The sequence below is a fragment of the Pteronotus mesoamericanus genome, unplaced genomic scaffold (assembly GCF_021234165.1).
Source record: "Pteronotus mesoamericanus isolate MK-2021 breed Mesoamerican mustached bat unplaced genomic scaffold, CSHL_Meso_final contig_68, whole genome shotgun sequence".
Taxonomy (NCBI): Eukaryota; Metazoa; Chordata; class Mammalia; order Chiroptera; family Mormoopidae; genus Pteronotus; species Pteronotus mesoamericanus.
This window is the reverse complement of record NW_026555234.1, coordinates 3,604,214-3,622,711: the sequence shown is the minus strand read 5'-3', so window position 1 is coordinate 3,622,711 and position 18,498 is coordinate 3,604,214. Positions and strand designations below refer to the sequence as shown.

Sequence of the window (18,498 nt, the reverse complement as noted above, 5' to 3'; positions counted from 1 at the left end):
AAGGACCGCCTACCTGCCGGGGGCCACACAGGGCCCAGGGGACCCAGTATAAATGACTCTTCAGCTCTCCCTCCATTGACCTCTCTTTCTTTACTTGTAAATCCAAACTTCCAATCTCTGTCCTTCGTCCTTTACCAACTATTTTACATCTTGGGCTAACGGCAGACTTTGAAGCTCTGTTCAAATATCATTAGCACTACTTTGCAAGTTGGAATTCTTACTTAATTTTGAAGCATCTCTTCCAGTTCCACCCCTGTCTCAGCCGCTGTGAGTGTCACCTGCCTCCGGCCCCTCCCTGGGAGGCGAGCGCCACCTGGGTCCCCATGCCCGTCGTCAGCACCGATGAGCATCAGGGACTCGGAACCGGGGCACAGCGCAGGTGTGGTCTAATCAGAGCGCCGCTCTCTGAGATGGATGCAGCTGGCTGGACCTCAGGCTCCCGGCCCGCAGACACTGTGTCTGCTGAGCACCGACTCCGAGAAGACAGATGAGGAGTGAGGGAGAGGAGAAATATTATTAGTGGGGTGGCTAGCCCACCGCACGTCTGCTTGCAGGCGTGGGCCTCAGGGGCCCAGGCTCCTGAGGTCTCTGCTGGGATCCCCCACAAAGCCAGGGCACCGCGGTGCTGCTGTTCAGCACACCTTTGCCTGCTGGCGATTTTCAAGCTCAAGGTCACTGGACAAGGAACTTCCAAGGGCCTTTATGCCACTAATTTTACTGCCTGGAAACATATCCTTTTGGAGGTTTCGTAAACTGTGCTTATTAAGGCGTTAAGATTCACTTGACATTTACTGACCCCCTAATTCTGTGGGGCACTCGGAACTCGTTTCTCTCTCTTCGTGTCGCACCCGTGGTGCAGGGCGGGCTTGGCTCAGACCGAGACCGCGACGAGGCTCAGAGACGCAGAACCGAAGCTGGAGCCGGAGCTCGGGCTTCTCCCATTGTCCCGTGTCTGCCCCCGGCAGATCCACGGCGCGTCACAGCTGCAAGGCGTCCTGTGTCCCAGGCCCGAGCAACCGGGGATGCTCAGAGGAAACCCCCAGCTCCTTCGCCGGGCCCATGATGTTGTCCCGTGTTCTCTGGCACATGCCCTGTTCTCAGGGTGGAAAGTGGGGCCGGGGAGGCAGAGAGTCCGGGTTTGAGCCCTGAGACGCGAGGAAGACATGAACTCCTCCAGAGAGACTCCTCTGACCCTCCGTCCTCCCGACCCTGCCCCCTGCCGCTCCAGGTGAGGGAGCCCCTCAAAAGTCAGACTGTCCTGCGTTTGAATCTCCGCCCTGCTATTTAACAGCTTGTTGAATTCTGGGCAAGCTCATTGGCTCACTTGGGGCTGCCACTTCCTTGTGCTCCAGGGAAGAGGATGCCTCATTCACACGGGTCCTGTCGGGGTTAAGGACGCCGATCAAGGAAACAGGCTGCTCAGTGTCTGGCCTGCAATGAAGCGCTCGATCCACGGAGCCGTCGTCACGGCCCCCCCGACTTCTCTGCTCCTGCCACGGCCACGAGCCTTCGTTTGGGTTTTCCCAGGAGTGGGCTCCGGGGCGAGGGTCTGAGTGCAGGACCCAGGAGCAGTGGACGCGCTAAGATAGGTGCGCAGCGAGTCAGGGAAGGACGGGCAGGAAGGTGCCAGGAAAGGGGCGCCACCCAGCCAGTTCCCCCGTGGGCGAACTCCAGCCCCGGGAGCCCCGGGAGCCCCAGGTCTCCCCTGCTGGATGGGCAAGGGGCCTGGGGTGTAGCTGCCCAACTCCCAGCACGGGTCAGGCCTTGCTCCTTCGGTCTGTTAACCCTCCGGCCCTGCTGGCCGTTGCATGGGCCGCGGCGTGGGCTCTCCTGGCTTGAGGGCAGGGCTGGCCCTTCCATTTCCTGTATCTCTGGCTTCTTGCCCTGCGCTCATACTAGCCAAGATCGGGGGTGAATATTCGCTAAGTGGGCGAATCTGGTGCACCTCCTCCGCATCTCAGATGCGGGGGGCGGGGGCTGGAGGTGTGGCCAGAGCTGCTGCTCCTGCAGGTTTTCAGAACAGAGACTTGAACCCCGAAGGAGAAACGCAGTGAGGTCGAATCTTTTTTTGTTCGTTTGTTTAGCGTTGGCCTGAACGCCCTCCCTCTGCCGTCCCTCAGGTATGCATCGTGCAGAAGCGGGACACGAAGAAGATGTACGCGATGAAGTACATGAACAAGCAGAAGTGCATCGAGAGGGATGAAGTGCGCAACGTGTTCCGGGAGCTCCAGATCATGCAGGGCCTGGAGCACCCCTTCTTGGTCAACCTGTGGTGAGTGCCGCCCCCTGCCCCCCGCGCCTGCCAGACCCTCGGGACGGAGCCGACGCGGAGGCTGGCACGGCTGTGCCCGGAGGCGTCTTCTGTGCTGTAAAGAGCAAGGAGCGAGCCTTTCCGGGGTCAGACATTTCCTGTGGGTGTTTTGCAGAGAACATTTTCTGATGACTAGTTTGTAAGCTACGTTGTCTGACAAAAGCTTTAGATGTATACTTAATTTCCATTTTGATTCCCCTTTCTTACCTGGTGAATCAGAGTCGAGGATAAATCTAGAAGAGGTTTTTGTCCGTCTGAGAACATGTGGCGTGCGGTAAGAGAAGGCCAAATGCATTCTTCTGTGGCGACTTTTTAGAAAGTCACACCCATAAGTGCCTATGGTAAGAAGGGCTCAGGGTGGCTGCCCTGTGTGGACACCCTGAATTCCAAGTTCTGAATCCAGCCCACATGGCCTGTGTGGATCCATGGTCTGGAACTTTCTCTCCTGAAACTCCCGCCTCCCCAGGCTCCCCAGCTTTCTCTAACCAAACCCTGTGTGTGCTTTTAGCCCAGCTTACAAGGGACTTAGGCCTTCCAGGAGCCTTTGAGAGCAAGAGCCACTCCTGGGTTCTTTGTTTCCGGGAGTCTAACGCAGCCTCAGACACGCTGGCAGCCCGGACCGTCTCCTGAGCTGGGTTTTGTTGGAGGGGAAAGGACAGACTGTTCTAGAAAACAAATTCTGTTTTGTTCTGACCTCAGTCAACGGATCATTGATCTTAAGAGCATCAAAGGGGACCCGATGGGAAAGTCTAGTCTGGTCCGTGTTCCTCGCATCACCAGTTATTTCGATTGCTCGCCATAGAAGCAGTCCGAACACTGGGCGCTAGAACAAGGAGGGGCTTGGGTTGTCCTGTGTGAGGAAGTCCAGGGGTGCCCCGCAGATGCTGCAGCCTTGGGCGTTTCCATGGGGGAAACCCAACTATGTGCTACACACTAGAATCTGGATAGCAAGGGCAGGTCCTTCATGTCTCCAGCAGTGACCCAGACACGTCAGTTGTTTGAGGGAAATAAACCCCTTTGTGTTTTGATTGCTGTACAAGGGAACTTTTTAAAGTAAATTTCCAATCAGGAAAGCAATGTACGTTCCTTGCAAAATTCAGAGAACGAAATACCCAAGAAGGCAACAATGACCCAGAATCCTTCCACCCCTAGATTACTGTGGCATTAATAGAAAAACACGTCGCATTTTAGATCCCACTTTTTCAAATGAATAGTTTGGTAGCAGTATTGTGTTATTATTGCAAACTTTTGGTAAAGCCTTTTTAATGGCTACGTAACATTCCACTTGGAGAAGTTCAGTAAGATATCGAACCCTAATCCCGTCGTAGAGGTTATTTCAGGCTGTTTCTAATGATCTCGCCAGGGTAAGCAATGCTGAGGTCAAGATCCGTGGGCTTGAACTTTCCCAGGGAGTGGGCAGGGGGGTCGGATGCGCGTCTGGGCTGTGATGCGTGTTGGAGGAGGGGGCTGGGTCAGAGCGGTCCCTCCTTAGGCAGCGGTTTTGGATGTTTCATTCGCAGTCCCCTAGATACCAACTGGCGAATGACAGATGCCCCTTCATTCCATGACAGTGCTGGGTAAGAAAGAGCCTCTGCAAATGCTGGCCTCTGATGGCATGACGTTCCCATGCCCTGCAAGAAGGGGGTGGGCCTGTTGCTTGATTTTGGAGACACACACACATACACACACACTCACATACACACATATACACTTGCGTAGATATATTTAATGGATGTATGGTAGATGGATGATAGGTAGTTAATGCCCCTTCAAGGGACAGGTGACAATGAATCCTCAATCCACTGGTTTGCGGTGAATACTTTGCCCTGGGCGTGTTATTAGTGTTTATTTAGGTACATGGGGACAGAAACTTAAATGGGCTGCTGCACAAAAGAGGAATTTCCTGGGTTTCATAGCTAAAGAGCGAATCCCAGCTGACTTGCCCTCTGGCCCCAGCTGCGTCTGTCAGTTTGTTTCAGAGCCGAGACTCATGCTGACCGTGGGTGGCTCCAGCGCGTCCTCCTGGCTGGGCAGCCCCAGCAGAGGCTGAAGGTCACAGGCTGGCCTGTGGGACCTGGTGTGGGTCACGTGCCCACCGGAAGCAGTGGGGGAGGGGTGGGAGGTTGGCCCCGCCTGCATTGCAGGAACAGAGGATGAGGGAGGGCAACTCCAGAGGGACATGGGGAGTGTCTCCAGACCCCGGCAGAGGCTGCGCCTGCCAGGCGCAGCGCCCGCTCCTGTACGCACTGCCCTGGGCCCTGGAACACAGGCTCCCGAGCAGCCCCGCAGGGTGAGGGCTTGGGCTCGGGCTCGGGCTCCATCGCTCAGGGCAGGAAGCAGGGCTCCCTGCTTTGCCTGAGGTGACTGAACTGTGGCTCACGCTCAGACCTTCCCCCGGGCCCTAAGGTTTTCAGTTCTCGTAGAGAATCGACCACTAGCAGTTACTGTCCTTGGCCAGTGTCACCTTCAACTCTTTAATCCCCTGTCAGCCTCTTTGCTTTCCTGTTACCAGCCTGATATTACTGTTCCCATTTTACAGATGGGCCACCTGAGTCACATCACTAGTAAGTGGAGGAGATGGAACGCAAACCCAAGTTGCCTGGCTTCACAGCCCCCTGGCTTCACGGCCCCCCTGGCAACCCCTCTCGCAGATGCTGTGAGGAGGCCCTGGCCCTTCCCTGCTCAGCCCACCGCCCCCTACCCCGGCACGGAGCCCCCAGGCCTGGGCTTCTGTTGGCCGCCTGCCTCCCGCCGGTGGGATGGGGGCACAGGGAGAAATTGCTTGTCAGGTTCTAAGGACACCGCCTCATATTCACTCCCCGCCGGCTCCTCATCTCCTTATGTGGAGGGGGAAGTGTGGGTGCCCGGGAAATCTGCCCGGCCCCTCCCCGTTCCCGTTTTCGCTGACGTGCTCCAGAGCAGGCCCCGGGCGAAGGCTGGCACGGGTTCTTACCGTGACCGTGTTGTCTGTAAAGAGTGAATGATGGCTGCTCCCAGGCCTGGGATGGTCCTAGTGGAGTCGTCAACAGCAGTGTTTTCACCTGTTCCGAAGCAAAGCTGTGGTGTACGCTTGGGCTTCCGACAACCAAGGCAAAGGAGGAAGGGAAGGAAAAACTCCGGCCTGCGCGGGGAGGGCGTGGGTGGGAGCCCTGGGCACGAGAGGGCGCGGCGGGGGCCGGAGAGCGCCCCAGCTCCGAGGACGGCCCTCCACGCCGCCAGTCCAGCTCCGCCTCCCAGGAGCGATGAGGCTGCTGGACGCTGAATGGGCCCCCCCGCACCGTCCGTGTGTTGAAGCCCTGACTCCCAGCGTGACTGTGCGGAGAGACAGGGTCTTTAGGTGGTTATCATGGTCAGCGAAAGACCGCCCCGGCACAGCGTTGCTGTAAGGACCACGGGGGGCAGTAGCGAGCAGGTGCCGCGCGGGCTGGGCAGGAGGTGACTGCCGCATCGAGGACTTCCACGGGGTGGCTGTTGGGCGCGCTTGTCCTTCAGGCCAGCCTTCGGCTGGACAGCTTGTTGTCCCGTTCCCCTCTGGCAGTGGATGTGCGGACCTGCTGGCGTTAGGAGGTGAGTCTTGAGTTTTTAATATTGGACTTTTATCCCAGTTAAATGGTAGTAGGTGGGTAGTTCACGGGTGTTTTCAGACTGTATTTTCAATATCCATTTCTGCTTCCCTGACTGGTTATAGTCACGAGACCAGCTGTTAAAATGTTTTGTTTAAAATGGGACAAGGGCCTGCCCTGCCCAGCTGACCGCTGAAGCCACTGTGGGTGCGACTACCTGGCAGAATTGGATAAGAACAGACGCCTGGGATCAGTTCAGACAGTTCTCATAGGAAGCGTATGTTTCTAGAACCTTCCCCAAGTCACAATGGACTGAGTCAATGTGTCACTCTAGGCTAAGACAGAACCAGTTAAATTAGTGGCTGATATTTTTTTTAAGGCACTGAGACCTAGGATTAAAATATAACTGCATAAGATGTTTAAAGGTGCGGCTGGGTGGGCTGGAGCTGGGTGCCGGTGGGGGAGGAGGGGACAGAGACTGGACGCCCCGGGGAACCTTGGGTGAAGGATCCAAGTTCTTGACAACAATCAGCAGGTGCTGAGCGGCCTCATGTCCATAAAAAGAACCATCACTGGCCCTGCCTGTCGCGACAGCCTCCCAGCTGGCGGTTCCACGGTCAGCGGCTGCCCGTTGTCCGCGGTGCGCCCTGCACTGGCCTTCCTCAGGTCAGGCCATGACAACAAAAGCCGTCGGTGGGGGGCTTAAACAGCACGCCTCTGTCCGCCGCGGTTCTGAGGGCTGGGGAGTCCAAGATCAGGGGCCAGCGCCGTCGGTTTCTGAAGCGGACCCTCTTCCTGGTTGGGGGAGGCCGTCCCCCTGCGGTGAGCTCACGTGGGGGAGAGAGAGAGAGCTCCCTCTTGTCTCCTCCTATGAGGGCACTGATTTCCTGCAGAAGGTCCCGCCCTCACGGCCTGATCACCTCCCAGAGGCCCCGCTTCGGCCGCTGTCCCCTTGGGAACTGGGGCTCCAGTGTGGGAATTTTTGCAGGACACCAACATGGAGCCTCTAGCACAGGGAACTCGTACCGAGCTGCAGATGGGAGCCCGCCCGCCTCCTGTGTGGAGCCCTGCGGCGGCTCCCAAACCCGCAGAATGAGTGTCCCGCCTCCTGACACCGCCCCTGCCGCCGTCTGGGTACGCTCCTGCCCCCGCCAGGCCGCCTGAGGAGCAGGGCCTGCAACTCACCCCGCTGTCTGCCTCCCTCCGGGCCCCTGCGCCTGCGGCGCCTCCTGCTGGGACGCTCTGCCCAGTGCTCACTGGGAGAACTGCCGCTCACCTTCCTGCGAGTGTTCGCTCGTGAAATGCATATTTAGGGGGCTCTTATTAGGTGCCAGGCACTGTCTCAGGCATCACCCCCTCCCCGTCGGGCATCCTGAGGGTGGCTCAGTCACCTTTGTCCGTTGGTCTGTCTGTCTCCTCCATCAGCCGCGAGTGGCTTGGGGAACGGGACCACGCCTTGTTCACGTCTGTATTCCCAGCATCTGACATTCGAGTTAATTTATTCAACCCTGGTTGAGGGCTTATGGTGTGCCAAACACGGTGCCACTCGGTGATGGCACAATGAATGAGGGGGACCGTCCCGCCCCACCTTCACAGAGCTTCCAGGTGACAGAGGACAGACACTAAACCATCACTCGATTCTGGTCCTCTGGTCTCTCACTTACATCTTGTAGTCACTGTCCTTTAGGGTTCTAGGGTAAATGAAAAATACGTAGAGGTTACAAATACGTATTCTGCCATGTCCTGGGGGTCAGGTGATGCCCCAGTCCCTTCCCAACACAGAGACAGGACACACTTGTGGGGTTTTTCTGATTCCAGTTAGTAATGACGTCATCGGTCCCCATCACTATGGTGACCTCATAATGAAAGGGAATGTGAGGTGATGCTGTCTCATCCGGGGTCCTTTTTTCGTCCTCTACTATTCCAGGACTCGTTAATGTCACTGGTAAGTTCAGCTTCTGCTTTTAAAATGCCAGGTTTCCGAATTTTACAGTGACGTAGGTTTGTTATTCTTCAGGGGACAGGGTGTGGCCGTGTGTGTGTGGACTGTAAGATACACCAGCCTGCATTCTGACACCCGAGGGTCAGCCGGGCAAGCAGGTGCACAGGGAGCTGAGCAAGCGCAGGGCTCGGGGACGGGGGCTGGGCCCAGGGGACTGGCCCTGGCGCATCAGACAGTTCCTGGGGTGAGTGGGGTGGGGTAGCTACCGATCAGGGAGGGTGTGGGCTTTTCCCAAGGTTATGTGGGAGAGCCAGGACTCACCTTGGACCCACCCACGGTCTTTAGGGTGCTCTGCTTCCCGATCTTCTTTCTGCCCCACCATGACATCTTCTTGTGCCCCTTTCCCTGGCTGCCCCTCACACTTTCCCGCATGTTTTTCTGTAGTGAGGCCACCCTTGGCCTTGAGGAATTATTAAATCCACCCCCCAACTTCTTCTGTACCACATAATGGCAGTAACACCATCACTCGTGGATCACCCATGGTGCACGGCTCTGTCCCTCTCCTACTGATCGTCCTTGGAGCCATCTTGCAAGGTGGATGTTATCATCCCCAGTTTGCAGTTGGAGGATTAGTGGGTTAAATAATTTGCACAAGATTCCGTCGCTAACAAGAGGCAACGCTGGGATTTGAAGCAACGATGTGCAGGGAGGGGCTTACCACCCAGCTCCCCAAGGGGACCGAGAACCCTGATGCGGCACATTGGCAGGGTGCAAATACTCTCATCGTGGTTTGCTACCGACTGCGTGTTTGTGGCCTCCCAGAATACTAACTATGTTGAAACCTGCCCCAGAGTGATGGTGTTAGGGGGTGGGGCCTTTGGGAGGTGCTTAGGTCATGGGGGCGGGGCCTCATCCGCAGTCTTCGTGCTCTTATAAAGCCCAGTGGCTCCCTCACGACTTCAGTCCTGAGAGGACACCGGGAGAAGACAGGGGGCTCCCGCCCGACATGGAGGCGGCCTGCCCCTTAGTCTTGGACTTCTAGCCTTCACAACAGCGAGAAATGAATTTCTGTTGATTCTGAGCCATTCAGTCTGTGGTACTCCCTTCCAGCAGCCCCGCGGACAGAAAGGTGGTCCATTTCACTTTAACAGCATGATGTTAAGGGCTTGCAAGATTGCCAGGAATCTAGTGATTCGCACGAACTCCTGACAGAGCCTGATCTCACACCAAAGCCTGTGCTCCCTCCCAACCCAGCTTCTGAGAGCCAGGCCCGGGGCTGGGCCCCTCCGTCCCTATGAAGACGAGCAAGCGAGGGGCCCTGCCCCCCGGGAGAGGGATGCTCTGAGGGGAGTGAACGCAGGGAAGTGTAGCGATCGCATACTGGACAGGAAGCGGAGAGTGGCCGATGTGCCATCCCCCCTCCGAAGGTATCCTCAGAAAGCCCCAGCTTCCTCATCTGTGGGATGGGAACACCCCCGCCTTTCCACGCCGTGTGAGGGCCGGTCAGATGAGGCCCTGTGGAACTGATAGCTTGTTAGCAAGACGTATGACACCATAATTCCTCCTGAGAAGAACCCACGTATGAATAATAACCTGCAAATGTGTTGGATGGTTTACGAAATTGCTAGCGCAGGAGGCAGCGAACGCGGTTAAACCTGTGAGGGTTGCAGGTAGCGAACGCGGGAGGCTGTCAATGGCCGGGCGATTTTAGGTTAACTCCCATCCCGCAGAGGCGCCGAAACGGCCTCAGATGCAATACACTTTAATGGGAAGCGCTCGCCTGCTGCGGCGAGCTTAATTAAATTGGAGACTGTGGCAGCCTGGATCCTCAAATTTTCAAAAGTCACGTGACAGCGCCCCATGTCCTTCTGACATCCAGGCGCATGCGCCCCCACCCCCCCAGCCTCCCAGTCTTTGCACCTGTGTTCCTCTGCCCGGGCCGATTTCCTGCAGGCGCCTGCGAGGTCTGTCCCTTCACGTCCCTCAGACCTTTGTCAGATGTGACCCTCTGTTTGGGGTCTCTCTCCTTGGCAGTCTCTTGCTTTATATGATGTGAGACTTTCTACCTTACAACACATAACCATTTTACTCCTTTATCTTGTTCATTTTCTTTGCCCGCTTCCCACACGTGCACGCGCGCGCATGGAGGAGGGAAGGCCGGCTCCGTGAGGGCGGGAGCCCTTGTCTGCACCCCCAGCCCCGCTGCTTCCAGCGCTCAGAGCCGTGTCTCGGCTCGAACGATGCTCCTAAGTACCCGCTGAGTGGGTGAGATGAGTAGTAAAGTCTTCCCTTCCCCCACCAGCGCCACGCAGGGAGCCCGTCTCCCCGGTTCTTCACTCGCCCTGACCCACCCTGCCCACCCTGACCTGGAGCCAAACCAGAACAGGACCTTCAGTCCCCTGAACCCGGGAGACATTATTCTGCTCAGCTGCGCACTGACTGAACAAGTGCCGCTTCGACCCCCGTCCGTCTGACCCAGAGCGAGTTTGTGAGGCAGAGGTGGGAAGGGGACCTTTCATCGGCCGCGCCGGGTAGTGGCGGTGGCGATTCTGCTCGCTGACATCCATCACGCACGTGCCGGGTGCCTGGCACCGTGCTCCGCGCTTCCCGCGGGCTGTCCCCTCGTTCCTCACCAGGGCCTGTCAGGAGGGCGCTCCGCTGCTCCATTTTACGGGGGGACCTCTGAGGCAGGGGAGGTCCCCTGGCCACACAGGAGGGGCCCGCGCACATGACGAGCACCGCCGCCCCACGGCCCCCACGGCCCTCCGGTTCCGGAGCTCGCTCGCTCGCTCGCTCAGCGCGGCTTTGTTAAGTACCTTCTCCGTGCTGGGCACCGTCCTGTGGGCTGGCAGCGCGGGCAGAGCCAACAGACGTGGCCTCCCCCGTGCCGAGGGCCTCCGTTTCCCGTCTAGACAGGGAGCCGGCAAAAGTTAAGTAATTACCCAAATATGGAGGAGTCAAGATTCTGCCAAGTGCCAAGAGGGAAGGCCCGGGAAGGGCGGCGACTGTGCACTCAAGGGCCCTGGCGCCGCTTTGGGGCGCCGGGGGCGCTCCCCGAGGACGCGCGCCTCTGGGTTTCACGGCACTGACTGCGGACAGCAGCTCCCTCGGGCAGGTGTTACTCCAGGTGGGCAGACAGCGGCTTGGAGAGGCTGAGCGGGTGACAGAGCCGGCCCCACGGGTCGCACCGGCCCCACCACGGCCCTGCCTCTGCTTTTCTAGCTGCTGCAGTAAAAGTCGCTTGTGAGGGGAGTTTTGCGGGAAAGCCGTCCTGCCGTTGGGATTTTAGCCACGACCTGGACATCTGACACGCTCCTTCTGGGGGCTGCAGTTTTCTCAGCTGGGAACTGAGGCCTTGGATGCTGTCCTCGGGTCCCCCCCACCCCGGTTTCCCCAGAGCCCTAGGGGGTCCCCCAAGCCCCTGGGGTCCCTGGGGGCTGAGGGGCTGCCTGCGCTGGGCCCGGCCCCTGTCCCGCCTCACCCCGCATCCCCGTTTGCTCCCCGCATCGGCTCCCTCTAAGGGAGGGTTCTTGCTGCTTAGCCATTGCAGCGGCCGGCGGCCTGGACGGCCTCTGCTGCTCTCTGAGCCTGAGACCTGACGGCCCCCCCGCTTCCCGCCAACTGTGATGAGTGGGGGGTGCGGGGGGCGACCCGGACTGTGTGATCGAATCCGAAACCCAGGGGGCTTCGTGGAAGTCGAAGTCAAGGTATAAAACCGAAGGCGGTGCATTCACGGTTAAGTGTTCCGTTCCACCTCCGTGTTAACCTCTGTGCCCGGCCGGGGACAGGCACTGCAGGGGACAGGCAGGGAGTCCCGGGAGCCCCCCCGCCCGGAGCCCCCCCACCCGCCTGCCAGCAGAGGCCGTTGTGCGAGGAAAGCCGGGTGGCCGTTCTCAGAAGGGGTGCTGCTCTGGCGGGAGGACAGTTTGGGAGGACGGTAAGTGACAGTATCGGTTTAAGGTCACGTTGCTCATAAAGGGCAGAGTGGGGATTGGCCAGGTCTTAAGTCTAAAAGGGTGCTGATTTCTTAGAAAACTGGTCCCGAGGGACCTTGAGAGCCCGTCTTCCTGCCACTGGATCACCAGCGAGACCTCTGCTGTGCCCAGCTCGGGGTCTGGCACGCGGGGTCCCGCTGCTCCTCCCACTCAGGGATCAGGAGCCTGATCCCTGGGGCCCTGGACGGTCAAGGTTGAGCCTTTTGATCCCCTCTGTCCCCCACACCACATTCTCTTCTTGGGTAACAGATGTGGGGCAGACATTCCCAGATAAATGGGTAGAATGAATGAATGAATGAGTAACTGAATGAAGAGTGAACATACTCTCCTTCCCAGGGGTTACATCGCTAACTGGTTCCCTTGTTTGGTTGCATCAATAACCCTAAGGATGTTGTCCTTTCGTTCTTGTTTTTCCAAGAGTCTTTTTATCTCTAGAATTGACTTAGAAATCTGTGAGATGCCTCTGGAGACTCATCACGGTGCTCACGTGCTTGGCTTCCCTGGCCTTGGAGTGTGGCTGGCTGTGCTTCTACCCTTCCCAGCAGTGTGCCACCCTCCCGGGAACGAACCCCACTGGGTTATGTTTCACAGAAAAACACGTGTGTGTGTGTTTTCAGCAAATCGCACGAGCGACAACAGCAACGTTGAAAGCTCTCTGCATTCCCTGCGTGTCAGCTCCTCTCTAACATGTGTCACCTGTGCTAGGCCATGTCACCCTGGCCACTGATGGCGGACTGTCCCTGCTCCCCACTGAGCGAACGTCACAACACCTGTTGTGAAACGAGGGCGTGGCGCCCAACAGAGGTTACATCTCAAAGTCAGCTGTTGAGGTGATTATAAAACCCGGTCTGCTGCCCCGATTCTTTGCTTCAAATGTTAATTCCTGGAAGTCAGCACGCCAGACCGAAAGGGTTTTGAAATGTCCTGTGAGTGGCGTTTCGGAGCGTGACCACGGGGCCAGCAGCCTCCAGGAACGCCTCCTCCCCTCCTTCTCCCCGGCCAGCGGGATGGACAGAAAGCGATGGTGCCCCGTAATTGTTTTACGCCACATCATGTCTTTGTTTCCCTGTAAGACTGATTTTTGCTTTGAGAAAATCATTGGCCATTAGTTCAATAAGTCTTTTTGAATGAATATTTGAGAAAGTGGCGAGACTTCGCTGCCTGGGGGAATGATTGGTTTGGCGGTTGTGGCCGTGGGCGTGGGCCCCACGCGCAGTCAGCCGCACGGTCTGCATCTCGCCCGGACAGTCCAGGTGTTGACATCATCCTGTGTCCCGAAGGAGAAGCAGGGCCACGGGGAGCAGAAGAGAGAGAGAGGGAAGCAGCAGGTGGGGGGAGCACATGGGCAAAGGGGCGGGAGCCTGGCCTTCACGTCAGGCCCACGCACCACGTCCTCCCTGTGCGTTTAGGTGGCGCAGGTTGCGTGGGAGACACAATGGCAGATCAGAGTGTCAGGCTGGTTTAAAATTCCTGCCGTGCACAGCATTTACACAGAAGTGGCTAATCCTGTCTTTCCCTTCTAATTATGCACTTCTGAATGAGGTGCAGCGAAAGGGAAAATCAGTCTGAACCACTCCGACAATTTCCATTCTGTCCACACCCTCGAGGTCTGTGCTGGCGGTAATGAGGTTTCTGATGAACCGGGAGCCAGGCACAGGCTCTGCGTCTGGATGTTAATCTCGGAGGAGCCTTGGGTCTTAACGGAGGTGGCTTGTGAGACGTTGTAATTCACATTAGTGGCATAAGTTCCCCCTTTCAGCCACGAGTCCAGCTAAGGGCAGGGCAGGCGATGAGTGTCCTTTTAATTAATGATGCGAGCTGATTATTTGTATAGAAACAGCCCAAACGAGGCAGGTACGCCAACATTGTACAGAAAGAAGGAAGCCTAATAAGGTGTAGGAAGGAGGGGGACCACGGGGACCTATTTTAATGAATATGTTAAGTGTTTGTCATTAGCATATCTCGGTTGCTATGCGATCATGCAGTCCTGAATATTTGCAAACCTTTCGGGGCCTCCAATCTTGCTTACATTATAAACCAGCTCCTCAACTGCTTCTCTGAATGACCACATGTTCCAAATTAGTGGAGCCCACCGTAATAAGATTTTATTTGACTTCTTTAAGTTATATGTTCTCTCTGGTTTTCAATGTTGCCAAGCTTCACAATGTGAGTGAATTCGGTAACCTCATGCCGTACCCCACCTTCCGCGCCCAGAGCTCAACTCCGTGGAGCCCCCAGCACCAGGCGCCTCCAGGCAGTTGTCCAGGTCTTTCCATGGCTGTTCCACCTCCCTGAGTTTCCTCCCACCCCTGCTCACGTGGTGAGCTCCTATTTGAACCACAAAACCCTGCCCGCCTCTCATCCATGAAGCTTTCTCAGATCCCACAGGAATGATGTGTTGTTTTTTTTTTAATGGGGAAAAATGTGCTTTTCCTGGGGAACTGGGATGCTTGCTCATTCTCACAAGGAAAAGTGTGCGTGTGGCTGTGCCGTCCGCTGCCCCCTGATGGACGGGCAGCTCAGAGCTAAGCCGCTTCAGAGAGGCCACGTGGGGCCCTAAGAATAGAGAGCCTCCAGACAGGGAGGCCTGAGTCTGAGGGTTGAGGCACTGGGTGTTGGACTTGGACAGTCTGTTGAGACTCCGTTGCCTCATCTGTGAAATGGGGCTCATGTTGACTTCTTAGATTTTAAATGCGACAACGCCTGAGCTCTCGACACATTGTTCTTCAGTGTGTGCGCTCACTTCCTGCCTTTCTCTGCTCTTTTTTAAATTGCCTTGCTTCTCCTTGACATTGAAATTCCTTGGTCGCAGGTCTCGTTCTATTTTTATCATCACTTTGTTTTCTGCGTTTATTTTGTAAAGCTGCCTGAAGCCACTGGTGGAACTGGCCACGACATCCTGGAATGAGCCCTTCTATTTTTAAAGTGATTGGAGCCCCCCTGCTGGTCTGCGGGTCCAGGAGGGAGCCCTGGCGCGGGTCCGCCCACGCCGCTTTTCTCCTCGGGTTGCGGCAATGGGACGGACCCGTGGAGATGCCGAGCCAGATGCGAGAGTGCTGCTGTATTAATATCTTGGCAGAATCCCTGTGCCTCGTTGCGTGGATCTGCCCAATGCAGGTTTGGAAAGCTCGGCTCAGAACCTCCGACCTTCCGCTCAAATCTACATGCGGGGATCCACGAACCCGCATGTGGCTACCGAAATAGGAAGAGTCGTAGTGAGCAGCCCCAGGTGTTCTTGCCCAAACTGCCCCTTGGCGCTCCGACCTCGCCGAGCTCCAGATCGCCGGCCGGCTTTGCTGACGCGGTGCTGGGACACCACTCAGCGGTTACGGTCGGGTGGAGCGGAAGGCCCGGGGTCGTCATTGGAAAGCTCCCCAGATGATTGTAAGGTGCAGCCAGGCCAGAAACTATGGGGCTGCTCAGCCCTCCAGCACTACGCAGTGCCGGTGCATGGGTGCAGGGAGCAGCGGCCAGACCCTGCCCCGGACCACGTGGGTGGAGGATTAGGCAGCAGCCTGGTTTTTGAGGGTCAGCAAATGAATGTCAGGCTCTGATCAGCTGGCGGGGGGGGCGTTGCCTCCCCTTTTAGGGAGATGTGAGTGAGTGGGAGGAGAGAAACCAACAGTGTTCTGTGATATCCTAGAGTCGGGGGGCAGGAGCTCACGGGAGGCGTCTGAGCTGCACCCCACCTGGGCTTGGGAGGCCTCTGCTCTGTCCGTCTTCAGGAGAAGTTCCGTTTGATGCCCACATGCTTCTTGGTGACTTGAGATGCGCAGGGTGCCTCGGCCCTCCTTAAATGTATTTAAACCCTGGGGAAAGGTGAGAAACGGAGTCTCCTGCGCAGGGGACTCCTGGGGAGAAGCCAGTGGGGCTGCCCATCGTCTTGCGTTGCTTCAGCCGATCACCTGGGAACGCTGAGCTGTCGCTGCAAGTGGGTCTCGCAGTCCCTGGAATGAGGTAGTCTGCAAAGTGTAGTCCCTGCCTGTGAGCTGAGGGTGTGTTCCTTCCACCCACTCCCTGTACCTCTAACTTCAGGAGGCTCCTCTAGGTGCCTTACCCGAGGTTTAGCTCTTCATGTCCACCCTGGGGCCGTGCAGCTGAGCGTGGGGCCAGGCCACCTTGGCCGGCGTGGACCCCAGCGTTGGGTTTTGCGCGGGTTGCTGAGCCAGCTCAGAACTTTCTCCAGGATAGATCGTATGTTAGACCACAAAACGAGTCTTAACATATTTAAGGAAATTGAAACCTTCTCAAGTGTCTAGCCATCAGCAATGCTATGAAGTTAGAACTCAGGAACAAGAGGAAAATAGAAAATTCACAAATGTTAAAAATCAAACAACATATTCCCAAACAACCAATAGGTGAATAAAGACATCACAGTGCAGTATGCAGATGATGTGTCATAGGACTGTACGCTTGAAACATACGTAATTTTATTAACCAGTGTCACCCCAATGCATTTGATTTAAAAAAGATATCAAAAAATGTATTAAGAAAAATTAAAATGAAATCAACATACCAACAGTGATGTGATGCAGCAAAATCAGTTCTAAGAGGGGAGATTATAGTGGGAAAGTTCTATATTAAGAAAAAAGGAGAGCGCTCAGGTAAACCACTTGTATTTATACCTCAGGGAACTAGAAGAAGAAGAAGAACTAAAACAAAGTTAGCAGGGGCAAGGAAATAATAAATATTAGGGCGGAAATAGTTCAGAGATTAGAGAAACAATGGACAAGATCAGTGAAGCTCAGAGCTGATTCTTAGAAAAAAATGAATAAAATTGGCAAACCTTTTGCTAGACTAAGAAAAGGAGAAGAAAATAAATAAAATAAAGGAAAGGAGACATCACAACTGACACTATAAAAATACAAAAATTATGAAGAATACTGTAGCCCTGGCTGAAGTAGCTCAGTGGATTGAGTGCCGGCCTGCCAACCAAAGGGTTGCCAGTTTGATTCCCAGTCGGGACACCTGCCTGGGTTGCGGGCCAGGTCCTCAATAGGCTGTGAGCAAGTGGCAGCCACACATTGATGTTTCTCTCCCTCTCTATCTCCCTCCCTTCTCCTCTCTCTAAAAATAAATAAATCTTTTTTAAAAAAAGAATACTGTGAATAATTATGGCCCCACCAGTGTTGGAAAACCTGAAAGAAGTGAATAAATGCCTAGAGATATACAACCTACCAGGCCTGAATCATGAAGACAGAAAATCTGGGTAGACCAGTAACAAATAAGGAAATTAAATTAGTAATCAAAAACCTCCCAACAAAGAAAATCCTAGGACCAGATGGCGCTCCTGGTAAATTCTACCAAAACGTAAAGAATTATGCCAGTCCTTCTCAAACTCTTCCAAAAAACTGAAGAAGAGGGAACACTTCCAAACTCATTCTGTGAGGCCAGCATTACTGATACCAAAGCCAGACAAGGACGCTACAAGAAAAGAACATCATAGGCCTGTATCTCTAAATGAACATGATGAAAAAAAAAAAAAACAAAAACAAAAAACAAAAAACCTCAACACAATACCAGCAAACTGAATTCAACAACACATTAAAAGTGGGATTTATTATTTTTAGATGTATCCCTGGGATGCAAGGATCACTGAACACATGCAAGTCAGCAAAGGCGATACAGCACATTAGCGGAGCGAAGGATAAGAACCATATGATAACAGATGCAGAAAAAGCACTAGATAAAATTGAGCCTCTTTTCACAGTAAAACCTCTCAACAAATTAGGTGCAGAAGGAACTCACTGCCATGCCATAAAAGCTTTTGTGACAGGCCCGCAGGGACTGGCACCTCAGTGGTGACACCTGAAACCTTGTCTTCTCAGACCCGAAGAAGAACCAAGGCGCCCACTCTCCGCACTTCTATCCAGAGTAGCGCTGGAAGGCCCAGCTGGAGAAATCAGGCCGGTAAGAGAAATAACAGGCATCCAGATCAGACCAGGAGAAGTAAAACTGTCTGTTTGCAGATAATGTGATCCTATATGTAAAAAAAATCTTAAAGACTGCACCAAAACCCATTAGAACTAATGAATTGAGTAAAGTTGCACAATACGAAACCAACATACAGAACTCAGATGCGTCTCTATACAGTAACAACAAACTCTTTGAAAAAGAAATTAAAACAATTCCATTTGCAGTAGCACCAAAAACAATAAAATACTTAGGAATAGGTTTAACCAAGAGCTGACAGATCTGTACACTGAAAACTGTGAGACATTGATGAGACACAAATAAACATTCCGTGCCCGTGCATCGGGAGGCTTACTGTTGTTAAAACGTCCGTGCTACGCAAAGCTGTCTACGGAGTCCACGCAGTCCCTACCAAAATTCCCACGGCATTTTCCACAGGCATAGAAAATCCTAAAATTTTTATGGAAACACAAGAGACCCCCAGTAGCCAAAGCAGTCTTGAGCCACAACAAAGCTGCATGCATCACTGCCCCCCCCGCCCCCGATTTCAGACTATATGTTCAGGAGTATGCAGGGCTACAGATGGGGAAACTGAGGCCTGGTAGTGGGGCACGGGCTGCAGAGCACACGTGTGGCAGTGACAGCCCAGGAATCCGAGTCTCCTCGTTCTTGGGCACAACGTGGGCCTCGGCTCTGGCTCCTCCTCCTCCTGGGTGGGCCTCTGGTGGCTGCGGGTGGGGCTGGAGCTCCCAAGGCGCCACCCCCTCCCTGCAA

At 55.1% G+C, this 18,498-nt stretch overlaps 1 protein-coding gene across 1 annotated transcript in view; it reads left to right on the top strand.

Moving 5' to 3' along the window:
* The first annotated feature begins 2,138 nt into the window (after positions 1-2,138).
* The window catches only part of STK32B (serine/threonine kinase 32B), a 121,885-nt gene continuing 105,525 nt past the window's right edge, over positions 2,139-18,498 (top strand). Inside the window, exon 1 of the mRNA XM_054581831.1 lies at positions 2,139-2,272. Coding sequence (XP_054437806.1) covers positions 2,154-2,272 — 119 coding nt within the window. The 5' untranslated portion in view covers positions 2,139-2,153. The remainder of the gene's footprint in view (positions 2,273-18,498) is intronic.